The 25,533-nt window shown below is 32.6% G+C and overlaps 1 protein-coding gene across 2 annotated transcripts in view; it reads left to right on the top strand.

Annotated features, from left to right (window-relative positions):
- The window catches only part of ADAD1 (adenosine deaminase domain containing 1), a 45,629-nt gene extending 23,856 nt beyond the window's left edge, over positions 1-21,773 (top strand). For both annotated transcript variants that reach the window (XM_059924251.1, XM_059924252.1), the window contains exons 9-11: positions 7,191-7,428; positions 11,576-11,708; positions 21,660-21,773. In XM_059924251.1, the coding sequence (XP_059780234.1) occupies positions 7,191-7,428; positions 11,576-11,708; positions 21,660-21,773 (485 nt within the window). The remainder of the gene's footprint in view (positions 1-7,190; positions 7,429-11,575; positions 11,709-21,659) is intronic.
- The last annotated feature ends 3,760 nt before the right edge of the window (positions 21,774-25,533 follow it).

The following is a 25,533-nucleotide window of genomic DNA, read 5'->3' on the forward strand; positions in this document are numbered from 1 at the left end:
AACTTGGTAAAATTGCTTCTGATCTCTTTCTTTGCATCTTTATGGGACATATCTAAAGTTAATTAATTGGTGTTCTCTCTGGCATAACCTAAACAGATTTTAATGTTTGTTAAAAATGCAGATTTCTCAGCCTCTTAAGATCTCTACTGTATGTCTGGGGGATCGCCCCAGGAATATATGTTTTAAAAGAGCACCACCAGATGATTCTGATACAGATGATGTGAATGGCTCACTTTGAGAAATACTCAAAGTGTCTGTATACTTAAAAGTGTGATATGTACAGCTAAAAGAATCTTAAAGAGTTTATTGAACTAGTCGTGTAGTACAGCTTCTCACTTATTATGCAAACTCTTTTTTTTTCTTTTTTTTTTAATCAGTCATCAATTTTATACACATCACTGTATACATGTCAGTCCCAATCGCCCAATTCAGCACACCACCATCCCCACCCCATCGCAGTTTTCCCCCCTTGGTGTCCATATGTTTGTTCTCTACATCTGTGTCTCAACTTCTGCCCTGCAACCTGGTTCATCTGTACCATTTTTCTAGGTTCCACATACATGTGTTAATATACGATATTGGTTTTTCTCCTTCTGACTTACTTCACTCTGTATGACAGTCTCTAGATCCATCCACGTCTCAACAAATGACTCAATTTCGTTCCTTTTTATGGCTGAGTAATATTCCATTGTATATATATACCACAAATTCTTTATCCATTCGTCTGTTGATGGGCATTTAGGTTGCTTCCATGACCTGGCTATTGTAAATAGTGCTGCAGTGAACATTGGGGGTGCATGTGTCTTTTTGAATTACGGTTTTCTCTGGGTATATGCCCAGTAGTGGGATTGCTGGGTCATATGGTAATTCTATTTTTAGTTTTTTAAGGAACCTCCATATTGTTCTCCATAGTGGCTGTATCAATTTACATTCCCACCAACAGTGCAAGAGGTTTCCCTTTTCTCCACACCCTCTCCAGCATTTGTTGTTTGTAGATTTTCTGATGATGCCCATTCTAACTGGTGTGAGGTGATACCTCATTGTAGTTTTGATTTTCATTTCTCTAATAATTAGTGATGTTGAGCATCTTTTCATGTACCTTTTGGCCTTCTGTATGTCTTCTTTGGAGAAATGTCTATTTAGGTCTTCTGCCCATTTTTGGATTGGGGTGTTTGTTTCTTTAATATTGAGCTGAATGAGCTGTTTATATATTTTGGAGATTAATCCTTTGTCTGTTGATTGGTTTGCAAATATTTTCTCCCATTCTGAGGGTTGTCTTTTCGTCTTGTTTATGGTTTCCTTTGCTGTGCAAACACTTTGAAGTTTCATTAGGTCCCATTTGTTTATTTTTGTTTTTATTTCCATTACTCTAGGAGGTGGATCAAAAAAGATCTTGCTGTGATTTATGTCAAAGAGTGTTCATCCTATATTTTCCTCTAAGAGTTTTATAGTGTCCAGTCTTACATTTAGGTCTCTAATCCATTTGGAGTTTATTTTTGTGTATGGTGTTAGGGAGTATTCTAATTTCATTCTTTTACATGTAGCTGTCCAGTTTTCCCAGCACCACTTATTGAAGAGACTGTCTTTTCTCCATTGTATATCTTTGCCTCCTTTGTCATAGATTAGTTGACCATAGGTGCGTGGGTTTATCTCTGGGCTTTCTATCTTGTTCCATTGATCTATGTTTCTATTTTTGTACCAGTACCATATTGTCTTGATTACTGTAGCTTTGTAGTATAGTCTGAAGTCAGGGAGTCTGATTCCTCCAGCTTCATTTTTTTCCCTCAAGACTGCTTTGGCTATTCGGGGTCTTTTGTGTCTCCATACAAATTTTAAGATGATTTGTTCTAGTTCCGTAAAGAATGCCATTGGTAATTCGATAGGGATTGCATTGAATCTGTAGATTGCTTTGGGTAGTAGAGTCATTTTCACAATGTTGATTCTTCCAATCCAAGAACATGGTATATCTCTCCATCTGTTGGTATCATCTTTAATTTCTTTCATCAGTGTCTTATAGTTTTCTGCATACAGGTCTTTTGTCTCCCTAGGTAGGTTTATTCCTAGGTATTTTATTCTTTTTGTTGCAATGGTAAATGGGAGTGTTTCCATAATTTCTCTTTCAGCTTTTTCATCAGTAGTGTATAGGAATGCAAGAGATTTCTGTGCATCAATTTTGTATCCTGCAACTTTACCAAATTCATTAATTAACGCTAGCAGTTTTCTGGTGGCAGTTTTAGGATTCTCTATGTATAATATCATGTCATCTGCAAACAGTGACAGTTTTACTTCTTCTTTTCCAATTTGTATTCCTTTTATTTCTTTTTCTTCTCTGATTGCCATGGCTAGGACTTCCAGAACTATGTTGAATAATAGTGGTGAAAGTGGACATCCTTGTCTTGTTCCTGATCTTAGAGGAAATGCTTTCAGGTTTTCACCATTGAGAATGATGTTTGCTGTGGGTTTGTCATATATGGCCTTTATTATGTTGAGGTAGGTTCCCTCTATGCCCACTTTCTGGAGAGTTTTTATCATAAATGGGTGTTGAATTTTGTCAAAAGCTTTTTCTGCATCTATTGAGATGAGCATATGGTTTTTATTCTTCAATTTGTTAATATGGTGTATCACATTGATTGATTTGCGTATATTGAAGAATCCTTGCATCCCTGGGATAAATCCCACTTAATCGTGGTGTATGATCCTTTTAATGTGTTGTTGGATTCTGTTTGCTAGTATTTTGTTGAGGATTTTTGCATCTATATTCATCAGTGATATTGGTCTGTAATTCTCTTTTTTTGTAGTGTCTTTGTCTGGTTTTGGTATCAGGGTGATGGTGGCCTCATAGAATGAGTTTGGGAGTGTTCCTTCCTCTGCAATATTTTGGAAGAGTTTGAGAAGGATGGGTGTTAGCTCTTCTCTAAATGTTTGATAGAATTCACCCGTGAAGCCATCTGGTCCTGGACTTTTGTTTGTTTGGAAGATTTTTAATCACAGTTCCCATTTTTTTGATGATGGCCATTTTGACTGGTGTGAGGTGATATCTCATTGTAGTTTTGATTTGCATTTCTCTAATAATTAGCGATGTTGAGCATCTTTTCATGTGCCTCGTGGCCATCTGTATGTCTTCACAAACTCTTTTTATGCCATTTCGGATAGAGGATCATCTAACCCTACCTTAAAAGGATCCAATAATGTGGAGTATAAGATTTAAAGACAATCTATTCCATTATTGATTGCTCCAATTGTTTTTAAAAATTACTGTTTAGAATTGAAATTTGTTTCCCTTTAATTCTGAACTAAATGACAATACAGATTAAATCTAATTATTTGATGATAATGACCTGTCCCCTTTTCTCTTAAGTCTTATGAAATCTTTTGCAATTCTTTATTTTGATTCTTAAAAACCTAAGTTATTTTAATAGATCAATTAAAAATGGAGAGATTATTATAAGACTTCATTTAACTTTTCAGAAAGTTTTCGGAAACTAATTTTATACTGTAGATGTTCTCAGATAATTCATTTTGTCATTTTATGGTGATAGTCTTTCTTTTTTAAGAAAAAAGTGTTAAGTTTGCAGTGTAAAAAGGCACTATTATTTGTATAGAAAATAATCCAGAGTAATCTGGAAAAAAAATCATTTTGCTTAGTTATTAAAAGAGCTGGATTTATATTAGTTTTCAAGCTTTTTGAGGTGTATTTGCACATTTGTTATCCTGTTAAGATAAAGTTATCTGAATAAATACCTCAAGAATGTTTATCCAGAGGTGTTTCCATTCAGGAGTCCTTTTCATATGCTGATTTGAATTGCACAGTTCCATTATAGGGAATACTAAATTCTGATTCCCTCTTAGTGAAGGAATCTATTTTCAACATAGTTCATGAACTTTTAAGAAGCATGTGATAACCTTAGAGATTCTGTTGTTCATTTCTTTCTTTCTTTTTTTTTTTTTTTTTTCAGGTCAGTAATAGGAGGTTTAGAATGTTAATAAAATACATGCCCAAAATCATTCAGTTTGCCTACTGGCAGAGCCTGGACTCATACTCAGTTTTCATAACTTCTCATGCTTCTGCCTTTTGTATTAAATTGAACTTTGACAGCTTTGTCTGAGCCTAGCCAGTGACTAGAATCTCACTATTGTGTCTGTTAAACTTGACACTCTTGAAAGGCAGGTGCTTTGCGACCCTCATCTTGGTCTGGTTTGTACCAGGAAGTCAGTAAATGTTTCATGGATAAATGCTTTGAGTCAGCATGTTTTATTTTTTAAAGTGCTTTTATTTTTCTTCTTAATACTAATTCTGCCACCTGGAACGCTTGAAAAATAAATTTTAACTATTATTCTTTACTCTTGTTGCATTTCAGGTTCACCTGGATAGCTTTTAAAATAATATGGGAATGGCATTGGTGTTAATATCCCCATCCTTACTGATTCTAATGTGTATCCAGAATTGATGATTACTGCTCTCTGATAATCTAATCTTTTATGTTCCTTTTTCATCAGGTGTTTATTGAGCCACCTACTATACGCTAGGTGCTGTGCACTGTTACATAACTCTCAGGGGCACCATTCACATAAAATATAGAATGAGAATTAAGAATACAAAGATAAGATGCTTCTGCCTTCATGTCTTCTCCTATCTAGACATCATTTGTGTTTCACAGGAGCATGATTTGTTTTCTCTAGACGTTCTGTAATTTGTGGGTGGCGGTATTAAAATGTAATGCCTCAGACTAAATATGATGTTTCAGATATGATATGAGTAGTGCATAGTTCTATAATAATGCTGAATTCTTTGACTTAGAGACTGTATTTTTATTAATGCAGCTTCAGTTTGTATGGGCACACCTCAAAGATATTGTGGGTTCAGTTCCAGGCCACCACAATAAAGTGAATATCACAATAAAGTGAGTCACATGAAGTTTTTGGTTTCCCAGTGCACATAAAAGTTATGTTTACACTATACTATAGTCTGTTAAGTGTGCAATAGCGTTATGTCTAAAAAAAAGCAAGCGTACATACCTTAATTTAAAAGTACTTTATTGCTGAAAAAGGCTAAACATCATCTGACAACACAGGGTTGCCAGAAACCTTCAATTTGTAAAAATCATAATATCTGCAAAGTGCAATAAAGCAAAGTGCAATAAATTGAGGTATGCCTTCATTACCTGTTTCAGCAGCTGTTTCTATTCACTTATATTAACTTACGGTAGACTAAGGTCCTGAGAACTTTTCTTTTTTTTTTTTTAATTTAATTTTATTTATTTTTTTATACAGCAGGTTCTTATTAGTTATCCATTTTATACATATTAGTGTATATATATCAAGCCCAACTGAGACCTTTTGATGCAGAAAAGTTCTCAGGTCAGGTTTGCTATAGTCTTTGCTAAGATTTAACCTTTGCCTTTAATCTTTGAGTTTTATGTTATTATTTCAAATCATTTTAGATGAATCAAATCAAAATTATGTGATATAATTTTAGAGATATATTTTCCTGGGAACAAGATTTAGCCTCAAGATATAATCAAAATCATACCTCAGATATAGTTAATAATTAAAGCATACATATATAAATGGAGAAAGTAAAATTTGTAATAAAATATTAATATACTTGATTTTTTTCTATTAAATTTTATACCACCACATTAAAACATCTAGGTGAAACAATTTGATGTTTAGAGAATCTTAACGTGGGGTTACTGGTAGGTTTTTTTGTTTTCGTTTTCCAAATGTTATCTTGCTGTTTTAGGCACAACCAATGTCATTATCTTATTACAGTATGTCTTAGTCTGTTTGGGCTGCTACCAAAAAACAAAAAAATACCATAGACTGGGTGGATTAAACAATAAACAATTTATTTCTCACGGTTCTGGGGGCTGGGAAGTTCAAGATCAAAGGGCTGAGAGATTCAGTGTCTGCTGAGGACCTGCTTTCTGCTTCATAGATGACTGTCTTCTCAGTATTTCCTCCTACAGTGGGAGGGGTTAGGGGCTCTTTTATCATAAGGGCACCAATTCCATTCATGAGAGCTCTGACCCTCATAACTTAATCACCTTGCAAAGGCCTCACCTCCAAATACCATCACATTGGGGATCAGGTTTCAGTATATGAATTTTGTGGGGACACATTTAGTCTGTAGTACAGTGTGTAATACGTAACATTTTTTTTTTAATCCATGTTTTCTGTTCATTATAGGTACAATGACTATTCCACAGACCTTATTTCTTCTTAACTTTTTTCCTATGTCTAAGTATATCTTAACTAGCCTGCATTAGTCAGTATCTCTTGATTTGGAACATTCAAAGGAGTGCTTAGAAAAAGAGTGTCAGAAGCAACTCATTTTCTTTTTACATCATTTTCTAGTTCCCAAATAATCATAGTGAGTGTAAGCCCAGTAGCCATCTCAACAGTTCCAGTGATGTGAAAACAAAACTTTATCTGTGAAATATGTCTAGTGGTATATAAAGATTCTCTTGTTGTGAGAACTTCAGACCCTCTAAGGAGGAAAGAGATCTGCTTTGGAATTATTAATTTTTAAATAGGAATGACTGTTCCCTAACTTCTGTTTTAAGTTTGATGCAGCCCATTTTTTTATACTAATCATCTTCTTGAGCTGTCTTCTTCAACAGTAATTTTAACTGAGAACTCAAAGCTTTTGGCATTGGCCACAGTTATAATCAGAAATGGTCATTCTTTAAATTACTTCGTGTTGTGAAACTAAACCATGTGGTATTGGAACAGTTGCAATCTGTGGCTCTCAGATGTGGAAAAATAACATACTTTAACCAACTATTTCTCAGCTACATATATCTGCTATATTATGTGCTGGTTTCATGTTGTAATCTTAGAAATCAAGACAGAATGAGCCAGTTCTCTCTGGCAGAACCCTGTAAAAGTACTGATTTGTTTCTTGTCAGGTCTGGCTTTTTGCTTTTATTCACTGGAATGTCAATTCATTATTTTCTGTGGAAAATTCTTTTTTGAATGGAAATTCTGACTATTATTACCTTGTCTTGATTCTGGTAAAGAGTATAGAAGTAGCTACTAAGAGTAGAAGTAGGAAAGAGAAGATTGCAAGATACAGGATAAAGAAGTGAACTATTTACAATTAAACTTTTATTTATATCCTTTTTTTCGGTATAGTCTTTTCATAATGAACTTCTGAGTATTTACTTTGTTTTTGCTTTGCTTTCTAGGTGATGGGAATTGCAGCGATACTAGAGGCTTAGAAATTGCTATAAAGCAACGTGTTGATGATGCACTCACTTCAAAACTTCCAATGTTTTACTTGGTCAACAGACCTCATATTAGTTTAGTACCTTCTGCATATCCATTTCAAACAAACTTGGAATATAAATTCCTGAGTCTGAATTGGGCACAAGGGGACATTTCTTTGGAGATTGTGGATGGCCTAAGTGGGAAGATCACCGAAAGGTTAGCGTCACTAATTTCTTCAAAAATCACATATTAAGCAAGACAATACATTTTAATATGATTTTTAAAAACTGTCTTGTTTTTTGAATACAATTTTTTGAATTGTGATTAATAATAATAATAGTTATCAAGTGTGACTATGTTGCAGGCATTGTACTAATTAAAAAACTTTTTTTTTCCTGATGAGAACACAGGCCTGGAGAAGTTATATAATTTACCAAAGTTACGTAGTAAGTGGTGGAGCCAGTATTCAAAATCAGTCTCCAGATCCTTTGTTTCTCTAGTGATCATTAGCATTAGAATTATATAATGTATTTGTTTTAAAAATTCAGTTTTTCCTACTGAATCTGAATGTCTGGATTTAGGGCTCCGGAATCTGTATTTCTGACGACTTTCCCAAATATTATTTATGTACACTTGAGTGTGAGAACTATTGTACTATGTTATACTGCTTTCTTATAAAAACCCTGTGGGTTAGGTGATATTGTTGCTTTTTTTTACAGGTAAAGAAACTGAGATTCAAGCTAGTTTAAATATCTTGCTTAAAGTCACCCAACTATTAAGTGACACAACTAGGATTCTGATCTGGGATTTTATTTACAAAACCTTTGTTCTTAGCCATAATACATTATGCCTTTTAGACATTTCTTTGTAATATCCCTGACATTGATTATCAGGTAAAATTAAAATCCTCCTTTTGGTGTGAACATACATTTATAATGTGGTAATGAATAATGTTAAAAGTTTAAGTGCCTAAATTTGCTTTCTTTGTGAAAGACAAATTAATCTTAAATTAAGATCACATACAAATGTTTCTTGGTATGAACTCAGTCAAGCATACTATTGATTATTTCAACTAGGATGAATTATACTACTTTTGCATTGAGTCAGCATAAAGAAGTGTGTTTCTGTTAATAACAGACTACACACATACAAACAAAACAGGTCTTCTGTGGAAGACATTAAAAAACTGTTTACTGAGGGACTTCCCTGGTGCTGCAGTGGTTAAGACTCCATGCTTCCAATATGGGGGGCATGGGTTTGATCCCTGGTCAGGGAACTAATATACCCCATATGCCACATGGCAAGGCCAAAAAAATAATAATAAAAAAACTGTTTACTGAAAACATAAAATAATAGTATAACAAAGATGAAATTAATGTAAAATGAGCTTAACTCATTTATTATGGCTAAGTGCTTGCCAGGTGATTGCAAACACAAAGAAAGGAGATATGATCTGATTATTCATCCCCAAAGCATTACATAAGGCAAAGAACACTTTAGCAATATAATCCACGAAGAAGAACAGTTCTGAGTAACTGCAACAAATAACATAGTATCAACCTTCATAAGGCAGAAATTACAGAAAATAAGAGGATAAATAGAAATACACTATTAGTTGAGGCAATAATTCACCTCTTTCAGTTCATAGTAGGTTGAGTAAACAAAACAATAAGCAAGAATATAACAGTCTTAAATAACAGTAAGGTAGATTTGATTAATTTCTTTAAAACCCTGTACCATAAAATATAAAATATACCTGCTTTTCAAGAACCTGCAGAACATTAACAAAAATTGACCATATGTTAGGCCACAAAGAAAACCTGAAATTCGAAGAAGTAAAAGTGATGTAGACAGTGTTCTCTGATTATGATGCAATCAAACTGTAAATAACAAAATCAGAATATTTAAAAACCACTTTCATTGGGAAAAAGAAGTTCTCCAACTTTTGGCTCAAAGAGGAAATATAAAATGAAACCACAGAATATTTAGAATACAGGATATTTAGAATATTTAGAAAATATTAGAATATTTAGAAAACAAGGATGTTTAGTGCATTGCATTTCAGAACTTGTAGGATATATAGCTAAAGCAAAGTGAATGGAAAAGCCAATTCTTTAGATGCTTATAGCAACAAATAATGAAAATAAACAGAATGAAGAAGTTCATAAAACTAGAAATGTAAATTAAAGAGCTAGAGAACTGAAGAAGTTAGAAATGATCATAAAAAAACTGATTCTGTGAAAAAAAATCAGTAGGTAATCTCATATATACTAATGATAAGGGAGTAATTGCAGAGAAAATTAAAAGAAGTCATAAGAAACTTCTTTGCTCTACCATGCAAATATATTTGAAAATCTGGGTGAAATGCATATATTTCTAGGAAAAAATTTTTCTAAAATTGGTACAGAAGAGGGAAAAAAATCTAACATTATTTTCTTGAGAAAGTTACCAAGACGGTGCCCTACCTCTTTTTCAAAGAAAGCACCGTTCTGAGGTGGTTCGGATTAATTTTATAAACCTTTAAATAGCAGAAACTTCCAATGCTATCTAAAAAGATAGAAAACATTCAAATGCTTTTATGAAGCGAGTGTATCATTGATACTTAAACCTAATAGAAGATTGCTGCCCCCCTACCACAAAAGTTACAGACCAAGCTCACTTTTATATCCAAGCAAAATTGCTAAATAAAATATTAGGAAGCAGAACCTTAAAATAATATATTTTATACAATAATACCAAACGGCATTTTTTCTAGAAATGTGAGAATAACATAATAAAAATAATACTAAATTAGAAACTCGTATTAATGTAATTTGTCATATTAATTGACCTAGGGAAAAATACCATATATTCATTTTTATAAATTCTAAGAAGACATGTAATACAGCTCTACAACTATTCTAGATAAAGATACTCAATAAAAAAGGAATAGATATTTTTGTTAAGGGTAAAATATATCTTTATTAGTCCAAAAGTGCCATCATGATTAATGATGAAATCTCAGAGTCATTTCTACTAACATCTGAAACAAGACATGATTGTTTACTGTTATTGCTGTTATTTAACATGTTATTTAATGCATTTGAACAAAAGAAAGAAATGAGAGATATAAAATATTGGAAAGGAGGAGGTAAAATTACGACTCTTTGCATATGGTATCATTTTATACCTGAAAAGCCCAAGAGGATCATCTAAAAAACCACCACCAAAAAAAGGTATGATGGTGGAAAATTAATATATAGAGATTAGTACATTTCATTAATAAGCATGTATGTTAACTATTACTGCATATAAACTATCTCAAAACTTAGTTGCTTAAAACAACAGCCATTTATTGCTGTTCAAGTCCTTAGGTCAACTGAGCTAGATTTGGTAGGGCTCTCCCATGTGTCTGGGGTCCACTCTAGGTCAGCTGTAGGGCATCTTGGCTGATCTTAGAGGGACAGCTGGGCTATGGTCCATGTGTTCTCTCGTCTTCTAGTAGACCAGTCTTAGGAGGCTCACATGGCAGAGTAAGGGGTCCTGAGAATGAGAACACAGAGCCTCTTGAGGCCCAGGCTTGGAACTGGCACATAGTCTATTTTATTCACCAAAACATGTCACAGGGCCAGCCCAAATTCACGGGGAGGAGCAATCAACCATAGTTAGTGATGGGAGAATCTGAAAAGTTACATTGTAAACAGCATGGAGACAGGGAGGAATAAAGGATTTTGGCAATTTTTGTAATCTATCACAAGAACAACTAATGAGAAGATACAATGAAGGGAAAGAGTTACAATAGCAAGACAGCTCATGATCTGTGGACCCACTTCTATTAGAAACATAGAAGAATACGTATCTACATGTGCATACATACATACATATATATGGAGAGTGGTGAGGTGAGTGTGTATATTTTACTTTTTTAGTGAGTCAAAATTTACAAAGAGTGAAATGTACTGTACAATTTTATGAGTTTATATATATATATGCCTGTGTAACCATTACCTCAGTCAGAATACAGGACATTTTCTTGATTTCAGAAAATACTTCTATGCCCTCTTCTAGTCAATCCTTGGTAGAACCACTGTTTTAATTTGGATCACCATAGATTAATTTTGCTTCAAACAAAAGAAATGTTCCAAATATCAATCTTCTGCTTTAATTTTTAATGCAATACTCTGATAACTTAAACTATAATTTCATAAAAGAAATTAGCTTCAGAAAGTTAAATATTCAGAATAATTTTATGTAAAAAAATTTCACTATATACACTGCACATAATTGAGATATTTGTAGATTCTGTGTTGGTTTTAATCCCTACAGGTGCCAACATAAATCACTGAATAATGATTAGTGAATGTTTCATTCTTTTCTACTTCAGTTCCCCATTTAAAAGTGGTATGTCAATGGCAAGTCGGCTTTGTAAGGCTGCAATGTTAAGTCGATTTAACCTGCTTGCCAAAGAAGCTAAAAAAGAAGATTTACTTGAAGCTAGTACATATCATGCAGCTAAGGTAAGTCTTTAAAGGAATGAAGCTAATCACTGAAATAAAAATTTAAGACAATAATAATGTGGTAATTTTATAACGATGGTGATACATAGCAAAAGTTGGGTAAATAGTTCCTGAAAATAAGAGATTGCCATGTAGTGGTAAAATTAATTTTTAAGTGAACATGCTGGAAATTGGATATGTAAATAAGTGTTGCCCCTTAAAATAGCTACCTCAGTATGGTGTGTACCTACCTTGACAGTATTGATCAAAACCTACTGTCGTACCCAGAGGAACAAAATGGTAATAAAATTTCTTATGTATATGATATTAACTATGTTAACTATAGTATTTAAGTATTCTAAAATGATATATTAGTATATTCATATAAATTAATTTGCCTGTCTTAAAATTGTGAAACACCTTTAATTTGAGTTTGTGATTTGGGCTTAAGTGATGTAGATAGCCTTTTTCTATCTTTAAAAATATATATTCTTTTTTTAGTATTACAAACATAATTCATGTCTGAGTAGAGAATTTAGAATTTTCTTTTTAAGTACAGAAGGGAAATATTACTTGTAAATCCACCTACTACTCAAATATAATACTCCTAATCTTGTAATGTAAGCATGTTATTTCAGTTTCTTGTCATGTATTTATATTTTTGTGTATGCATATATTTTAAAATATTAAGCTTATATTATATATGCTTGTTAATCTGATTTTTTCATTCAACATACTATGACCTGAGCCATTTCATAATATGATGTATCCATGTTATCAAATTATTAAATACAAACTGTTTTTGATAACCTAATTTCAGTTTCAGTAATAATATAGTATTACGTGAAAGTCTCTTAATTTCACCAATATTTTAATACTCAAACTGTATAATTTCATCCTGTAAAGCAATTAATATTAACTATAGGTTTGTTTGTATATACAAGCATTTTTATGTATAAAAGCTTACCTAGACAATTTCTGGTTTGGGCATAAAGAGGTTGCAAGTCATCTCTGTAAGAAATATAAAACTGGACAAAATTATCAGGGGAAAAAACCCCTTTTCACAACTCTGGTAATTAACTAAAGGCAGAAAACACACTGAAAAGTGTATATTCTTGTAAAACTTTTAGAACTTTGGGTAAGAACAGCAAGAATTTGTGGCACCTTTGCCCAAAGCTGTTCCTGTTCTGTCTCCTTCCTCTCTGCTAGTTTGAACGGCAAGAACTGTAGTTTTATCAGATTGAGAATGCCACCAAAAGTAGTAGATTTTCTGCTAGAGGGGATGAACTTGATTTGTGGCAGAGGGTGAAAATTTGTGATTTTTTTCAGCTAAATGTGCCAAACCTGGTAGAGGAAAAAAATGGAGAAAATCAGTAACTTCGCTGGCCCAAGGTTGCAGTCCTTGGGGCAAGTGGTATACCAATTAGTAACTTAACAGGTAGATCTTGGAAGTGAAAGAGCCATGGAAGGGTTGAGAGAAATTCTCTATATATCCTTGGCTGACTGAGAAATTACACTCATGTGCAACGGAGACTCAGGAGAACCCAGTAAAGAGTGAAAGTGTGAAATAGAACTGCCTGCAACATTAAATACACTGTACCACCCACCCCTCCCCAAATGAATTGATCAGAAAAAGGTGGAAGCCTTTTAGGTTTAAGGTGTTTGAGCATAATGTCTGCTGAAATCTTTTCCTTATCACTAAGCTATTTGTTTATCACTAAGCTTTGCAGATACAGGGTAACCACTAGGAAGCCAGGCTAAAACATAACAAAACTGGAAAGAGACAATACACACCATGGGGAAAACAGATCTCACAATTGCAGCAAACTTAAAAAAAATAAAATAAAACAGAATCTGGAGTTGCTACAATATATTATCTAAAAAAGTCTCTTTCAACCAAAAATTATGGAATATGTAAAAAACAGGAGAGTAAAACCTATACTCAGGAAAAATAACATTCAGTAGAAACTGGTTCTGAGTGGATTCCAATGTTGAATATAGCAAAGGCTTCAAAGCAGCTATTATAAATATGTTCAAGTAATTAAAGGAAAATATAACAATGTTTCAGTAAATAGGTATTCTCGGTAGAGAAATAGAAACTACAAAAAGAAAAACCCCAAATGAATATTCTAGGATTGAAACAATATATACTAACTGAAATGAATAATTCTCTAGATGGGTTCAACAGTACATTTGAGATTGCAGAAAAAATATCAGTGGACTTTGAAGATAGATCAAAAGAAATTATTTTAAAGGACAGAATGAAACAGGTTAAAGAAAAATGAACAGAGCTTCAAAGATTTGTGGAACAGTATTAAGTGTACCAACTTATGTTGGGTTGCCTCCGTTTTTTAAGTAAAAATAAAAGACACATTTTTCATTTTCACCAAGAACTTGATTGAACAACGTATTTACCCTTTTGTTCCACTACCTTCTGCCATTTTTCAGGCAACTTCATAATTCCATCTTCCCAAAACTTTTTCTTTTCGAGTAAAGAACTGCTCTGTGTACCTTTTACAGTCTTCCAGGGAATTGAAATTTTTTCCATTAAGAGAATTTTGTAGAGAGCGAAATAAATGGAAATCCAAAGGTACAATGTCTGGTAAGTACAGCAGATGAATCAGAACTTCCCAGCCAAGGTGTAACAGCTTTTGCCTGGTCATCAAAGAAACATGCTGTCTTGCGTTATTCTGATGGAAGATTATGCATTTTCTGTTGCCTAATTCTGGATGCTTTTCATCTAGTGCCGCTTTCAGTTGGTCTAATTGGGAGCAGTACTTGTTGTAATTAATCGTTTGGTTTTCTGAAAGGAGCTCATAATGGAGGACTCCCTTCCAATCCCAGCATATACACAACATCAACTTCTTTGGATGAAGACCGACCTTTGGTGTGGTTGGTGGTGGTTCATTTCACTTGCCCCACGATCTCTTCCGTTCCACATTATTGTACAGTATACAATTTTCATCACCCGTCACAATTTGTTTTAAAAACGGAATGTTTTCATTACACTTAAATAGAGAATCACATGTGGAAATACAGTCAAGAAGGTTTTTTTTGGCTTAACTTATGTGGAACCCAAATATCAAAGTGATTAACATAACCAAGCTGGTGCAAATGGTTTTCAGCACTTGATTTGGATATTTTGAGTATGTTGGCTGTCTCCCACGTGGTATAACGTTGATTGTTCTCAGTTAATGTCTTGATTTGATCACTGTCAACTTCAACTGGACTACCCAACCGTGGAGCATCCTCCAGCAAGAAATCTCCAGCACCACACTTCAAAAACCACTTTTGACACGTTTGATCAGTCACAGCACCTTCTCTGTACACTGCACAAATCTTTTTGTTCATTTTGGCTGCGTTTTACCTTTCTTGAAATAATAAAGCATAATATGCTGAAAATGTTGCTTTTTTTCTTCCATCTTCAGTATTAAAATGGCTACACAAAAATTCACCAATTTTGATAAGTCTTTTTTTAAATGCACAGTGATATGACAGCTGTCACATACAATCTAACAAAATTGTTTTGAATGAAGTTAAAGACAGCTAAGTGATACTAGAGCCATCTTACGGAAAAAACCAAATGAACCTTTTGGCCAACCCAATGCTAGGAATCCTGGAAGAAAAGGAGAGAGAAAAGGGATCAGGAAAAACATTTGAAGAAATTACTTTTAAAAATCCCCATATTTGAGGAAAAATATTAACAGATCCAAGAAGCTCAAGAAACCCCAAGAAAGAAAAAAATAAAGATTCACACCTAGATACATCATAGTCAAACTGCTTAAGACCAAGACAAAGAGAAAATCTTGAAAGCAGCAAGAGAGAAAATAGTTATCAACCATAGACCAATACATTTTAAGGCTGATTTCTCATTAGCAGTAATGGAAGCAAACTCAGAAGAGCCAAAGCAATCTTGAAAAAGAACAAAGTTGGAGGATTCACACTTCTTGATTTCAAAGCATACTACAAAGCCATAATAATCAAGATAGTATAATACTGGTATTAGTATAAACATATATAGATCAATGAAATATAATTGACAGTCCAGAAGTAAACCCTGGCAATTATGGTCAATTGACTTTTAACAAGAGTGCCAAGATCATTCAGTGGGAAAAAACAGTATTTTCAGTGAGTAGTCCTAGGACAACTGAATATCCCCATGGAAAAGAATGAACTTGGACTTCTACGTCATACCATATACAAAAATGAATTCAAAATGGATAGACCTACATAAGAGCTAAAACTATAAAACTCAGAGAAAAACATAGGAGAAAATATTTTTATCCCTAAATAAGAAAAAAGGCTTCTTAGATATAACAAAAACACAATCCAGAAGAAAAAAAAATAGTATTTTAAACTTCATTAAAATTAAAACTTTTGCATTTCAAAAATTATCATTAGGAAATTTGCAAATCATATATTTAATAAGGGGCTTGTATCCAGAATACACAAAAAACTTTTGCAACTCAATAATAAAAAGACAGATGACCAAATTTGTTGAATGAGCAAAGGATTTGAACAGACATTTCCACAAAGAAAATTTTAAAATGGCCAATAAGCATATGGTGTTCAACATAGTCATTAGGAAAATGCGAATGAAGACCACAGTGATATACTACTTTACACACATTAGGATATAGCTGTAATAAAGAATGACATTAACAGGTGTTGTCAAGAATGTGAAAAAATTGGAACTATCATGCATTGCTGATAGGAATATAAAATGGTACATCTACTTTGGAAAACAATTTAACAGTTCCTCAAAAAGTTAAATATGAGTTATCATGTAACCCAGGAATTTCACTCCTAAGTATATGCATAAAAGAATTGAAAACACTTATCCACACCAAAACTTATACATAAATGTCTGTAACAGTGTTCATAATACAGAAAAGGTAGAAACAATCCAAATGTTCATCCACTGATGAATGGATAAACAAAATGTGGCATGTCCATACTATGGACTACCATTCGTCCGTAAAAGGAACTCTGAAGTACTGATACATTCTACAGTGTGGGTCAACCTTGAAAATGTTAAGTGAAAGAAGCCAGCCACAAAAGGCTGCATGTATGATTCCATTTATATGAAATGTCTATAATAGGCAAATTCATAGAAACAGAAAGTAGATTACTGATTTCCAGGGGCTGTGGGGAGGAGAGAATGAGGAGTGACTGCTAATGGGTACAGGATTCCTTTAAAAACAAAAGCAAAATAAAAACGTTGCCAGGTAGACAAAAATTAAGAAAATTTGTTGTTAGCAGAACTTCCCTAGAAGGAATTCCAAAGGAAGTCCTTGAGGCTTGGAAGAAATTATACCAGATGATACAGGAAGGAATAAAGAATACTATAAACAGTAATTATGTGGGTAGATATAAAAGATGTGTGTATTTTTTCTCTTATTTTCTTTAAAAAACCAAAGTTGTTTAAAATTATTTTAGCACTGTATTATTGAATTTTATATTGTATGTAAGTGGAGTATAAATGGCAATAATAAAGGACAGAGAAAGAAATGGATCAATATTGGAACAAAGTTGCTGTATATTGGCAGGATTAAGTCAGTATGAATCTGAAGCAGACTATGGTAAGAGAAAGAGGCATATTGTAATTCCTAAAGTAACCATGAAGAGAATAGCTGGAAAAGTACAGCTAAAACATCAACAAAGGAATTACAATGGTGTACTAAAAATGCATTTTTAAAAGGACTAGAAGGCAGTAAAGAAGCAGAGAAATGAAGGACACAGGACTTGGAAAATAAAGTGAAATGGCAGACATAAATCCACTATATCAATAATTACATTAAATTTGAATATTCTAAATGTTCCAGAAAAAAAACGGAGATTTTTCAGATTGGGCTAAAAAGAGAGATTCAACTGTATACTGTCTGTAAGAGGCACGTTAAATTCAAAGACACAGACAGATTGAAAGTAAAAGGATGGAAAAAAAAGACATACCAGGCAAACAATAGCAGTAAGAGAGCTGGAGTGTTTATATTAATATCAAACAAGTACACTTCAAGATGAGCAATATTACTAGAGACAAAGGGTAACGTGTTATAGTGGTAAAAGGTTAATACATTAGGAACATACAACAATTATATAAGTATATGGGTATAACAGCAGAACCCAAAAATACATAAGCAAAAAATGACAGCATTTAAAGGTGAAATGGACAATCTACAATTATAGTTGGAGGTTTTAATGTTCTTCTCTCTGTCATTGATAGTTCAACTAGACAGAAAATCAGTAAGAATATAGAAGGCTTGAATAACACTACAAACCAACCAGACTAAACACTATACACAACAGCAGAATATACATTCTTTTCAAATACACATAGGGCATTCTCCACTATAGGCCATATAGGCCATAAAGCAAGTCTCAATAAGTTTAAAAGGATTAAAATCATACAAAGTATGTTCTAACTACTATGGAATTAAATTAGAAATCAACAACAGAATGAAATCTAGAAATAATTATACATTTGGAAATTAAACAACTTCTAATCCACTAGTCAAAGAAGAAATTACAAGGGAAATTAAGAAATATCTCAAACTGAATGAAAATGAAAATACAACATATTAAAATTTAGAGAATACAATCAAAGAAATGCTTAGAAATGCATAGCTTTAAATGCTTATATTAGAAAGGAAGAGAACCATAAAATCAGTTATTTAACCTTCCACCTCAAGAAGTTAGAAGAGTAAATTAAAAAAAAAAAAAAAAGAAGAAATAATATGGATGGGTTGGAAATTAATGAGATAAAAGGAAAATCAGTAGAAAAATCAATGAAATCAAAAGTTGGTTCATTGAAAAAAATGAACAAAAAAAATGATACTTTAGCTAGACTGAAGAACTAAGAAATAACTGAGAAATAAGAGACAACGCAAGTGACCAAAATCTTGATGAAAGAGGAGTCATCACTGAAGACCCCAAAGAGCTAAAATAATTATAAGGAAATACTATAAACAACCTTTTGTCAACAAATTAGACAAGTTAGATGAAATAGATGCATTCCTAGAAAGACAAATTACAAAACTTGACTAAACAGAACATCTGAATTGAACTAAAGTAAAAAAAAATTGAATTATTAATTAAAATTCTTTACTTAAAGAAAAGCACCAGTGCAGTTATGGCTTTGCTGGTGAATTCTACCAAACATAACAGCAAAAATTAACATAAATCCTACAAAAACTGTTTAATAAAATAAAGGAGGAGAGAATGCTTCCCAACTCATTTTATGAGGCCAGTATAATAACCCTGATACCAAAAGTGGGCAGAAACATCCAGGAAGTGAAAACTACAAATCAGTATCTCTTAGGAACATAAATGCAAAAATTCTTCGTAAGATATTTACAAACCAAATCCAGCAACTTATAAAACGGATTATACACCATGACCAAGGAGGTTTATTCCAGGATGCAAGGGTGATTTAACATCAGAAAATCATTTGATGTATTATGTGAATATATTCAAGTTCAAAACCCACATACTTATCTCAGTAGATGTACATAATGCATTTGACAAAATCCAACACCTATTCACAATAAAAACACTGAACAAATAAGAAATAGAAGTGAACTTCCTCAACCAGATAGAGGGCATCAATGAAAAACTACAGTTACCTGACAATGCTGAAAGGCTGAATACTGTTTCCCCTTCCCCCAAGGATTGCTCTCACCACTTCTAGACAGCATGATCTATACGTCCTAGGTAGAGGAGCAAGGCAAGAAAAAGGAATAAAAGGCATCCAGACTGGAAAGGAAGTAGAAAAACTGTCCTTATTTCTAAATGATCTTGTATGTAAAATATCCTGTGGAATCTACCAAAAACAACTATATCATGTGAATTTAGCACACAGTATAAGAACAATATAGAAAAATAAATTGTATATTTATATACTAGGACTGAACACTCCAGAATTAAACTTGAGAAAAAAATTTCATCCACAGGAGCATAAAAATAAATTTAGGAATAAATTTAACAAAAGAAGGTAAGACCTGTACACCAAAAATGATGAAACATTGCTGAGAGAAATTTAAAAAGACCTAAGTAAGTGGAGAGATGTACCATTTCATAGGTTGGAAAACTCAGTATTTTTAGAATGTCACTTCTCTTCTAAATAATCTATGGATTCAGTGCAAGTTCTATCAAAATCCCAGTAAGCTTTTGTGTAGAAATTGACAAGCTGATTCTAAAATTGTTACGTAAAATCCAAAGAACATAGAAGAACCAAAACAATTTTTTAAAAGAACAAAATTGGTAGAGTTACCCTACCTAGTTTCAACAACTTACCATAAAGCCACAGTAATCAAGACAATGTATTGATGTAATGATAGACATATAGATCAATGGAACAAAATGAGACCAGAAATACGCCCACACACTTAGGAGCAATTGATTTTGTACAAAGGTACAAAGTAATTTAATGGGAGAAAGAACAATCTTTTCAACAAATGGTGCTGGAACAGTTGGGTATCTGTGGGCAAGCCAAAAAATTAACTTAGACTTACATCAGTCTTACAAAAACTTCAAAATGGATCATAGAACTAAAAGAAGTAAAAACTATAAAAACTTCCAAAGAAAATGTGAGGAAACATTTGTCTTCCTAGGTTAGGCAAATTTTTCTTAGATATGACACCAAAAGCACAATCCATAAAAAAAAATTGATGGACTCCAGAATTTAAAACTTGGATTAAGAAAATGAAGATACAAGCCACAGAATGGAAGAAAATACTTGCAAATGATACCCTTGACAAAGGTCTTAGATCTAGACTAGATAAAGAACTCTTATAACTCATTATTAAGTGGGCAAACAACCCAGTTTTTCAAAGTGGCAAATAATATATACAAATGGCTAATACACATATAAAAGATACTCAGCCTGATTACTCATTAGGAAGATGCAAAATCAAACCACAGTGAGATACCACTGCACACCTACTAAAATCCAAAAGACTGACTACACCGGGTGTTTTTGTGGAGAAACTAGAAACCTGTTGCACTGCTGACGGGAATGTTAAAATGGTATAAAGCACTTTGGAAAACAGTTTGGCAGTTTGTTATGGAGACAAACATATACTTACCATGTGATCCAGCACTTCCATTGGTATCTATCCAGGAGAAACAAAAAGTTATATCCACACAAGCCTCTACATAAATGTTCACAGCATCATTATTTATAGTAGCCAAACCTGGAAACAGTTCAAATGTTCATCAGCTGGTGAATGCATAAACAATGTGGTATATCCATATGATGTAATACTAATCAACAATAAAGAGGAACAAACTGATACATCAAACAACATGAATGAATCTGAAAATGGTATGCTAACCGAAGGAAATCTGACACAAAAGAGTACATGCTGTGTTAATCACTTTTAATGAAATTTCTTGAAAAAGCAAAACTAGAGACAGAAAGTAGATTCTTGATTGCCTAGGACTGGGGCTGGAAATATAGAGCACAATGGAACTTTTTGCAGGTGATGGAATTGTTTTACAACTGGACAGTGATGGTTGCACACATATATAAATTTAGTAAAAAAAAATCAAACTGAATACTTACTAGTGGGTGAATTTATGGTATACATATATTACCTAAGTATAGCTGTTTTTTTTAAAGTATGTTCATTTAAAAATAATGAAAGGAAGTAAACCAAAATATTAATGATGGTTATCTATAGTTTGGGGATTACAGGTGATTTTTATTTACTTCTGTTTTCTCTATTTTTCAAGTTTTCTGTAATGAGTATGATTACTCTTCTAATTAAAAATTAAAGAAGAAAACTTGTCTTTTAGGAGTGTTGGGAAGGAAAATTTTTAGTTTCAAAAACAATACTGAGGAAAATGGGAAATCAAAAAGATTTTTCTTAATTTTTAAAATGTCAAACTAAAGAAAGAAGATTAGGGCTACTTACTTTTCATAAGCCTAATTCTGCCTATATTCTATAATTCAATATTTTTTTCTTTCTGTAGCATATGTCTGGATCCTATCAAGAAGCTAAAACTTTGTTGAAATCCTACCTACAGCAGCATGGCTATGGCTCCTGGATTGTGAAATCTCCCTGTATAGAGCAATTTAGTATGTGAATTAAGCAATCCATTGTCATGTTAAAAATCTTTTTTTTTTTTCGTGTGTTTTGACTACTAAATTGTTTTTTTAAATACTGGTGGTTTTCGGCTTTTAAAATCAGAGTCATGCAACAGCAGTGTTCAGAGATTGCTGAAATTTTGTAAATATTCATGTCAATTTACGTTGAAACATTAGGGTTTTAAATGTTTTTTAGTTTTTGAAAAAATAATTACCTGCTTCATTATTTAGCTATTTTGTATTTATTTTTATAGACATTATAAAGCCATTACCCTTTTGTAATTTAAAAGAATATTCATTTTCTTTTAAGTTTTTGCTTTAAAGTTATTTGTTCAGCAAAGATATTCAGCATTGTGTCCTGATATCTCACTCAAGTTTTTTTCTTAATTAAAAATTGGAATTCAAGAATATAAATAATAATTCTTACTCATTTGTTGATTAAATCAACAGACATTTGAATGTCTAATATTTGCCAATAACCATAGTAAGAAACAGTAACTAAAACATCATTTCTCATGTCAGAGAAGCTCTTGAATGCAAACTGAACATGTAAATGCAGAAAAATATTAATCATGTTAGGGAATAATTTGATACATTAGTTATTCTGATTAATAGAGGATTATCGTAAATGCTTTAAGATTGCCTATTTTCAGGTATTCTGTAAGATCCATCCAAATGTTATTCTTTATAATTTAGATTGGTTGGGATTTCTAATAATAGATCAATAAAAGATTATTTAGCTTTATATTTGTATTTGTTTATACAGTTAGATGAAAGAAAAAGTTTAGTTACTCTTGGGTTAGGATATATATCTTTATTGAAGTTGGGAGTTTGTGCCATACTTTAGCCTCTTCGATCTCTTCCTTAGTTTAAATCACAGATGAATTAAACATTGGCTCTCAGACTTTGTTCCTCTTAGCTTGGATCTTTATTAAATTAGTAAGTCTCACTCCAACTCCAACCCATATGAACTATTATAATCTCTGATAAGGTTAATGTAGGGTTTTTGTGTTTTGGGATTTGTTTTATGTCTGTTCTAAAAGTATGGTAGAGTTTAGTTGATGAACATTGAAGTCATTCTGGAAAGACATACTTACATGTCTTTCAGTAGACTAGATTTTATACTTATCAGTAGGTTGAACCATGTGAAATTGCCATTTTTATGGGGGGGAAGTAGGTCAAAAATGGTCAAATATGGGCAGTTTCATGTGGTTCAACATAAATATAGTATTATTAATAAGTTCCATTTCCATCAATTAGATGATATCTAGTGCTTATTTCTCTAAATTGGTATTTCCTTCTAAAATCATTTTAGTCTCTTATCTGGGTTGATTCCATCTACAGCTAATTTCCAGCCTTTATTTCTATTACTTTACCTCTCTTTGATAGTAAATTGCCTCTAAAAATACAACACCTTTCATCTTCTCTTGGCTCTTCACATTTGTGGGTATTTTGCTTTTGACTGACACAAAATAAGGAAGAGCACCAAGTGGTTAATATTTGCCTCTGAAAGCTTTGCCTAACTAGTGAAAGGTCATATGTTAGACAATTTATTTCCTCAAGAAATTTTTAATTTTAAGGGTAAGGTAAAACAAATATACCCAGCTGTTTTATAGACAGAATCTAGTAAGTGCCACTTATTTATTCAACAAGTGGTCACTGAGTGTCTCTGTGTATGTATTATGTCAACTTACATATGGTGTTGTGATTTAGAGAAAGATTATATTCTAGAGAGGGATGAGCTATATAAAGGGTAAAGGAGATGGCATTTAGTAGAAGGCAGTCATTTAGCAGAAGGGGCAGGATATAGATGTGAAACCCAACATTGGCTGTTATGACTCTTGACAATTGTAAATTATTTAATTTCTTTTAGCTCAGTATCTTTGCAAGGATGAAATTGGTACTTGTGGTTGTTATTCTTTGTTCAGGGTTGGAAGCTTAATAGAAAGGACTTCAGGCTGCCCTTCATCAAAAGTGGAAATGCTTATTATCTCTTCTATATATAATGTATTGGGGTTGTACAAAATATTTTGCTTTAAGAAAAGCAAACTTTTTAATATAAATCATATGTAATATTTAATTTATAAGCATGCTGAACACAATATTTGTAAGCATGATAAATACGTTATTTGTGGCAGATATTTTTCAAAGATTTTTATAAGAAAGGTAGATAATTATGAAATACTTTTATGTAGAAGGATTAGGGGTAAGCTATTTTTCAATACAGGAAAAACATTTTCTTCAAAGTTCCATTTATTTTTAAAGTTCTGTTGGGAAAAGCAAACTTCTAAATTTAGACTTCTAAACCTCTACTTCTAAAGTGTTCAAAAACCCATGAAACTCATTTAAAGTCCTCTTTTGGCTCCAAGGTTCTGTTATGTTACCTGAAGCAAGCACTGAAAGATGGGTAAAATTTAGAAGGTTGAAATGAGAGAGAGAATGCATTCCACTTAGAAATTATGAAGCAAAGATTAGAGGGGAAATGTTACAGTGTTTGAGGCCAGTATAGAACACTGGATGGAAGATTTGAGAAATGAGTCTAGCAGATGTTCTCAGTTTGGTAGGCAGAAGGGAGTCCTTGAAAGATTTTGTGTAGGGAAGTGACCTACAGTAAAACAGCATTTCACAACATTTTCTTTGTTTACTTATGGAAAATTTCAGACATACAGAAGTAGAGAGAGTAGTACCCATCACACCTGTATTATTAAATCATGGCATGATTATTAAAACAATCTTGTTTCATATATACCTCCCCAAAGTAGATTATGTTAGAGCAAATATCAGACATGTTATTTCATCTGGAAATACTTTGCTATATATCTGTAAAATATGAGGGCTCTTTAATACACACACACACACACACACACACACACACACCCCTGTGTGTGTATAACCACAATTCAATTAGTATACCATAAGAATTAATAGTAATTCTCTCATCTCATAAATGTTGTATATATTGTTGGAATCAAGATCAAAATTACATCCATGTATTGAAATTCAAATTTTTGTTAAGTATCTCATAATCTGTAGATGCCCTCTCATTTCTTTCTTTTAATTTAGATCTTGAAAAAACTGGGTTCTTTGTTTGCAAAGTTTCCCACAGTCTCATTTTGCTGCTGTTATTGGTTATTGCTGTTATTTCTTTTGCTCTCTCGTGATTTGATGACTATCTTTAGTGTTACATTTGAATTCCTTTTTCTTTTCTTGCATGTGTATCTATTACAGATTTTTGGTTTGTGATTATCATGCAGTTTTTATATAACAATCTATATATATACATGATGGTTTTAAGTTGCTGGTGTCTTTTTTTTTTAACATCTTTATTGGAGTATAATTGCTTTACAATGGTGTGTTAGTTTCTGCTTTATAACAAAGTTAAGTTGCTGGTCTCTTAATTTCAAATGCATATTAATAACTCTGCATTTGTTCTCACCTCCCATCACGATTACTGCCTTTTATATCATATTTTACATTTGATTGTTTTGTGTATCCATTAACTGCTTATTGTGGATATAGATGATTTTACTACTTCTTTTAACCTGTCTACTAGCTTTGTGTATGGATCATTTCTTACGTTTACTGTATGTTTGCCTTAACTGATGAGCTTTTTCATTTCTTAATGTTCCTGTTTCCAGTTGTGACCTTTTCTTTTTCACTTAAAGAAGTTCCTTTAACAATTTTGGTAAAGCTGGTTTGGTGGTACTGAATTCTTTTACCTTTTTCTTATCTGTAAAACTTCTGATCTGTCCATCATAT

This window comes from Balaenoptera ricei, chromosome 5 (genome assembly GCF_028023285.1).
Source record: "Balaenoptera ricei isolate mBalRic1 chromosome 5, mBalRic1.hap2, whole genome shotgun sequence".
NCBI classification, from domain to species: Eukaryota; Metazoa; Chordata; class Mammalia; order Artiodactyla; family Balaenopteridae; genus Balaenoptera; species Balaenoptera ricei.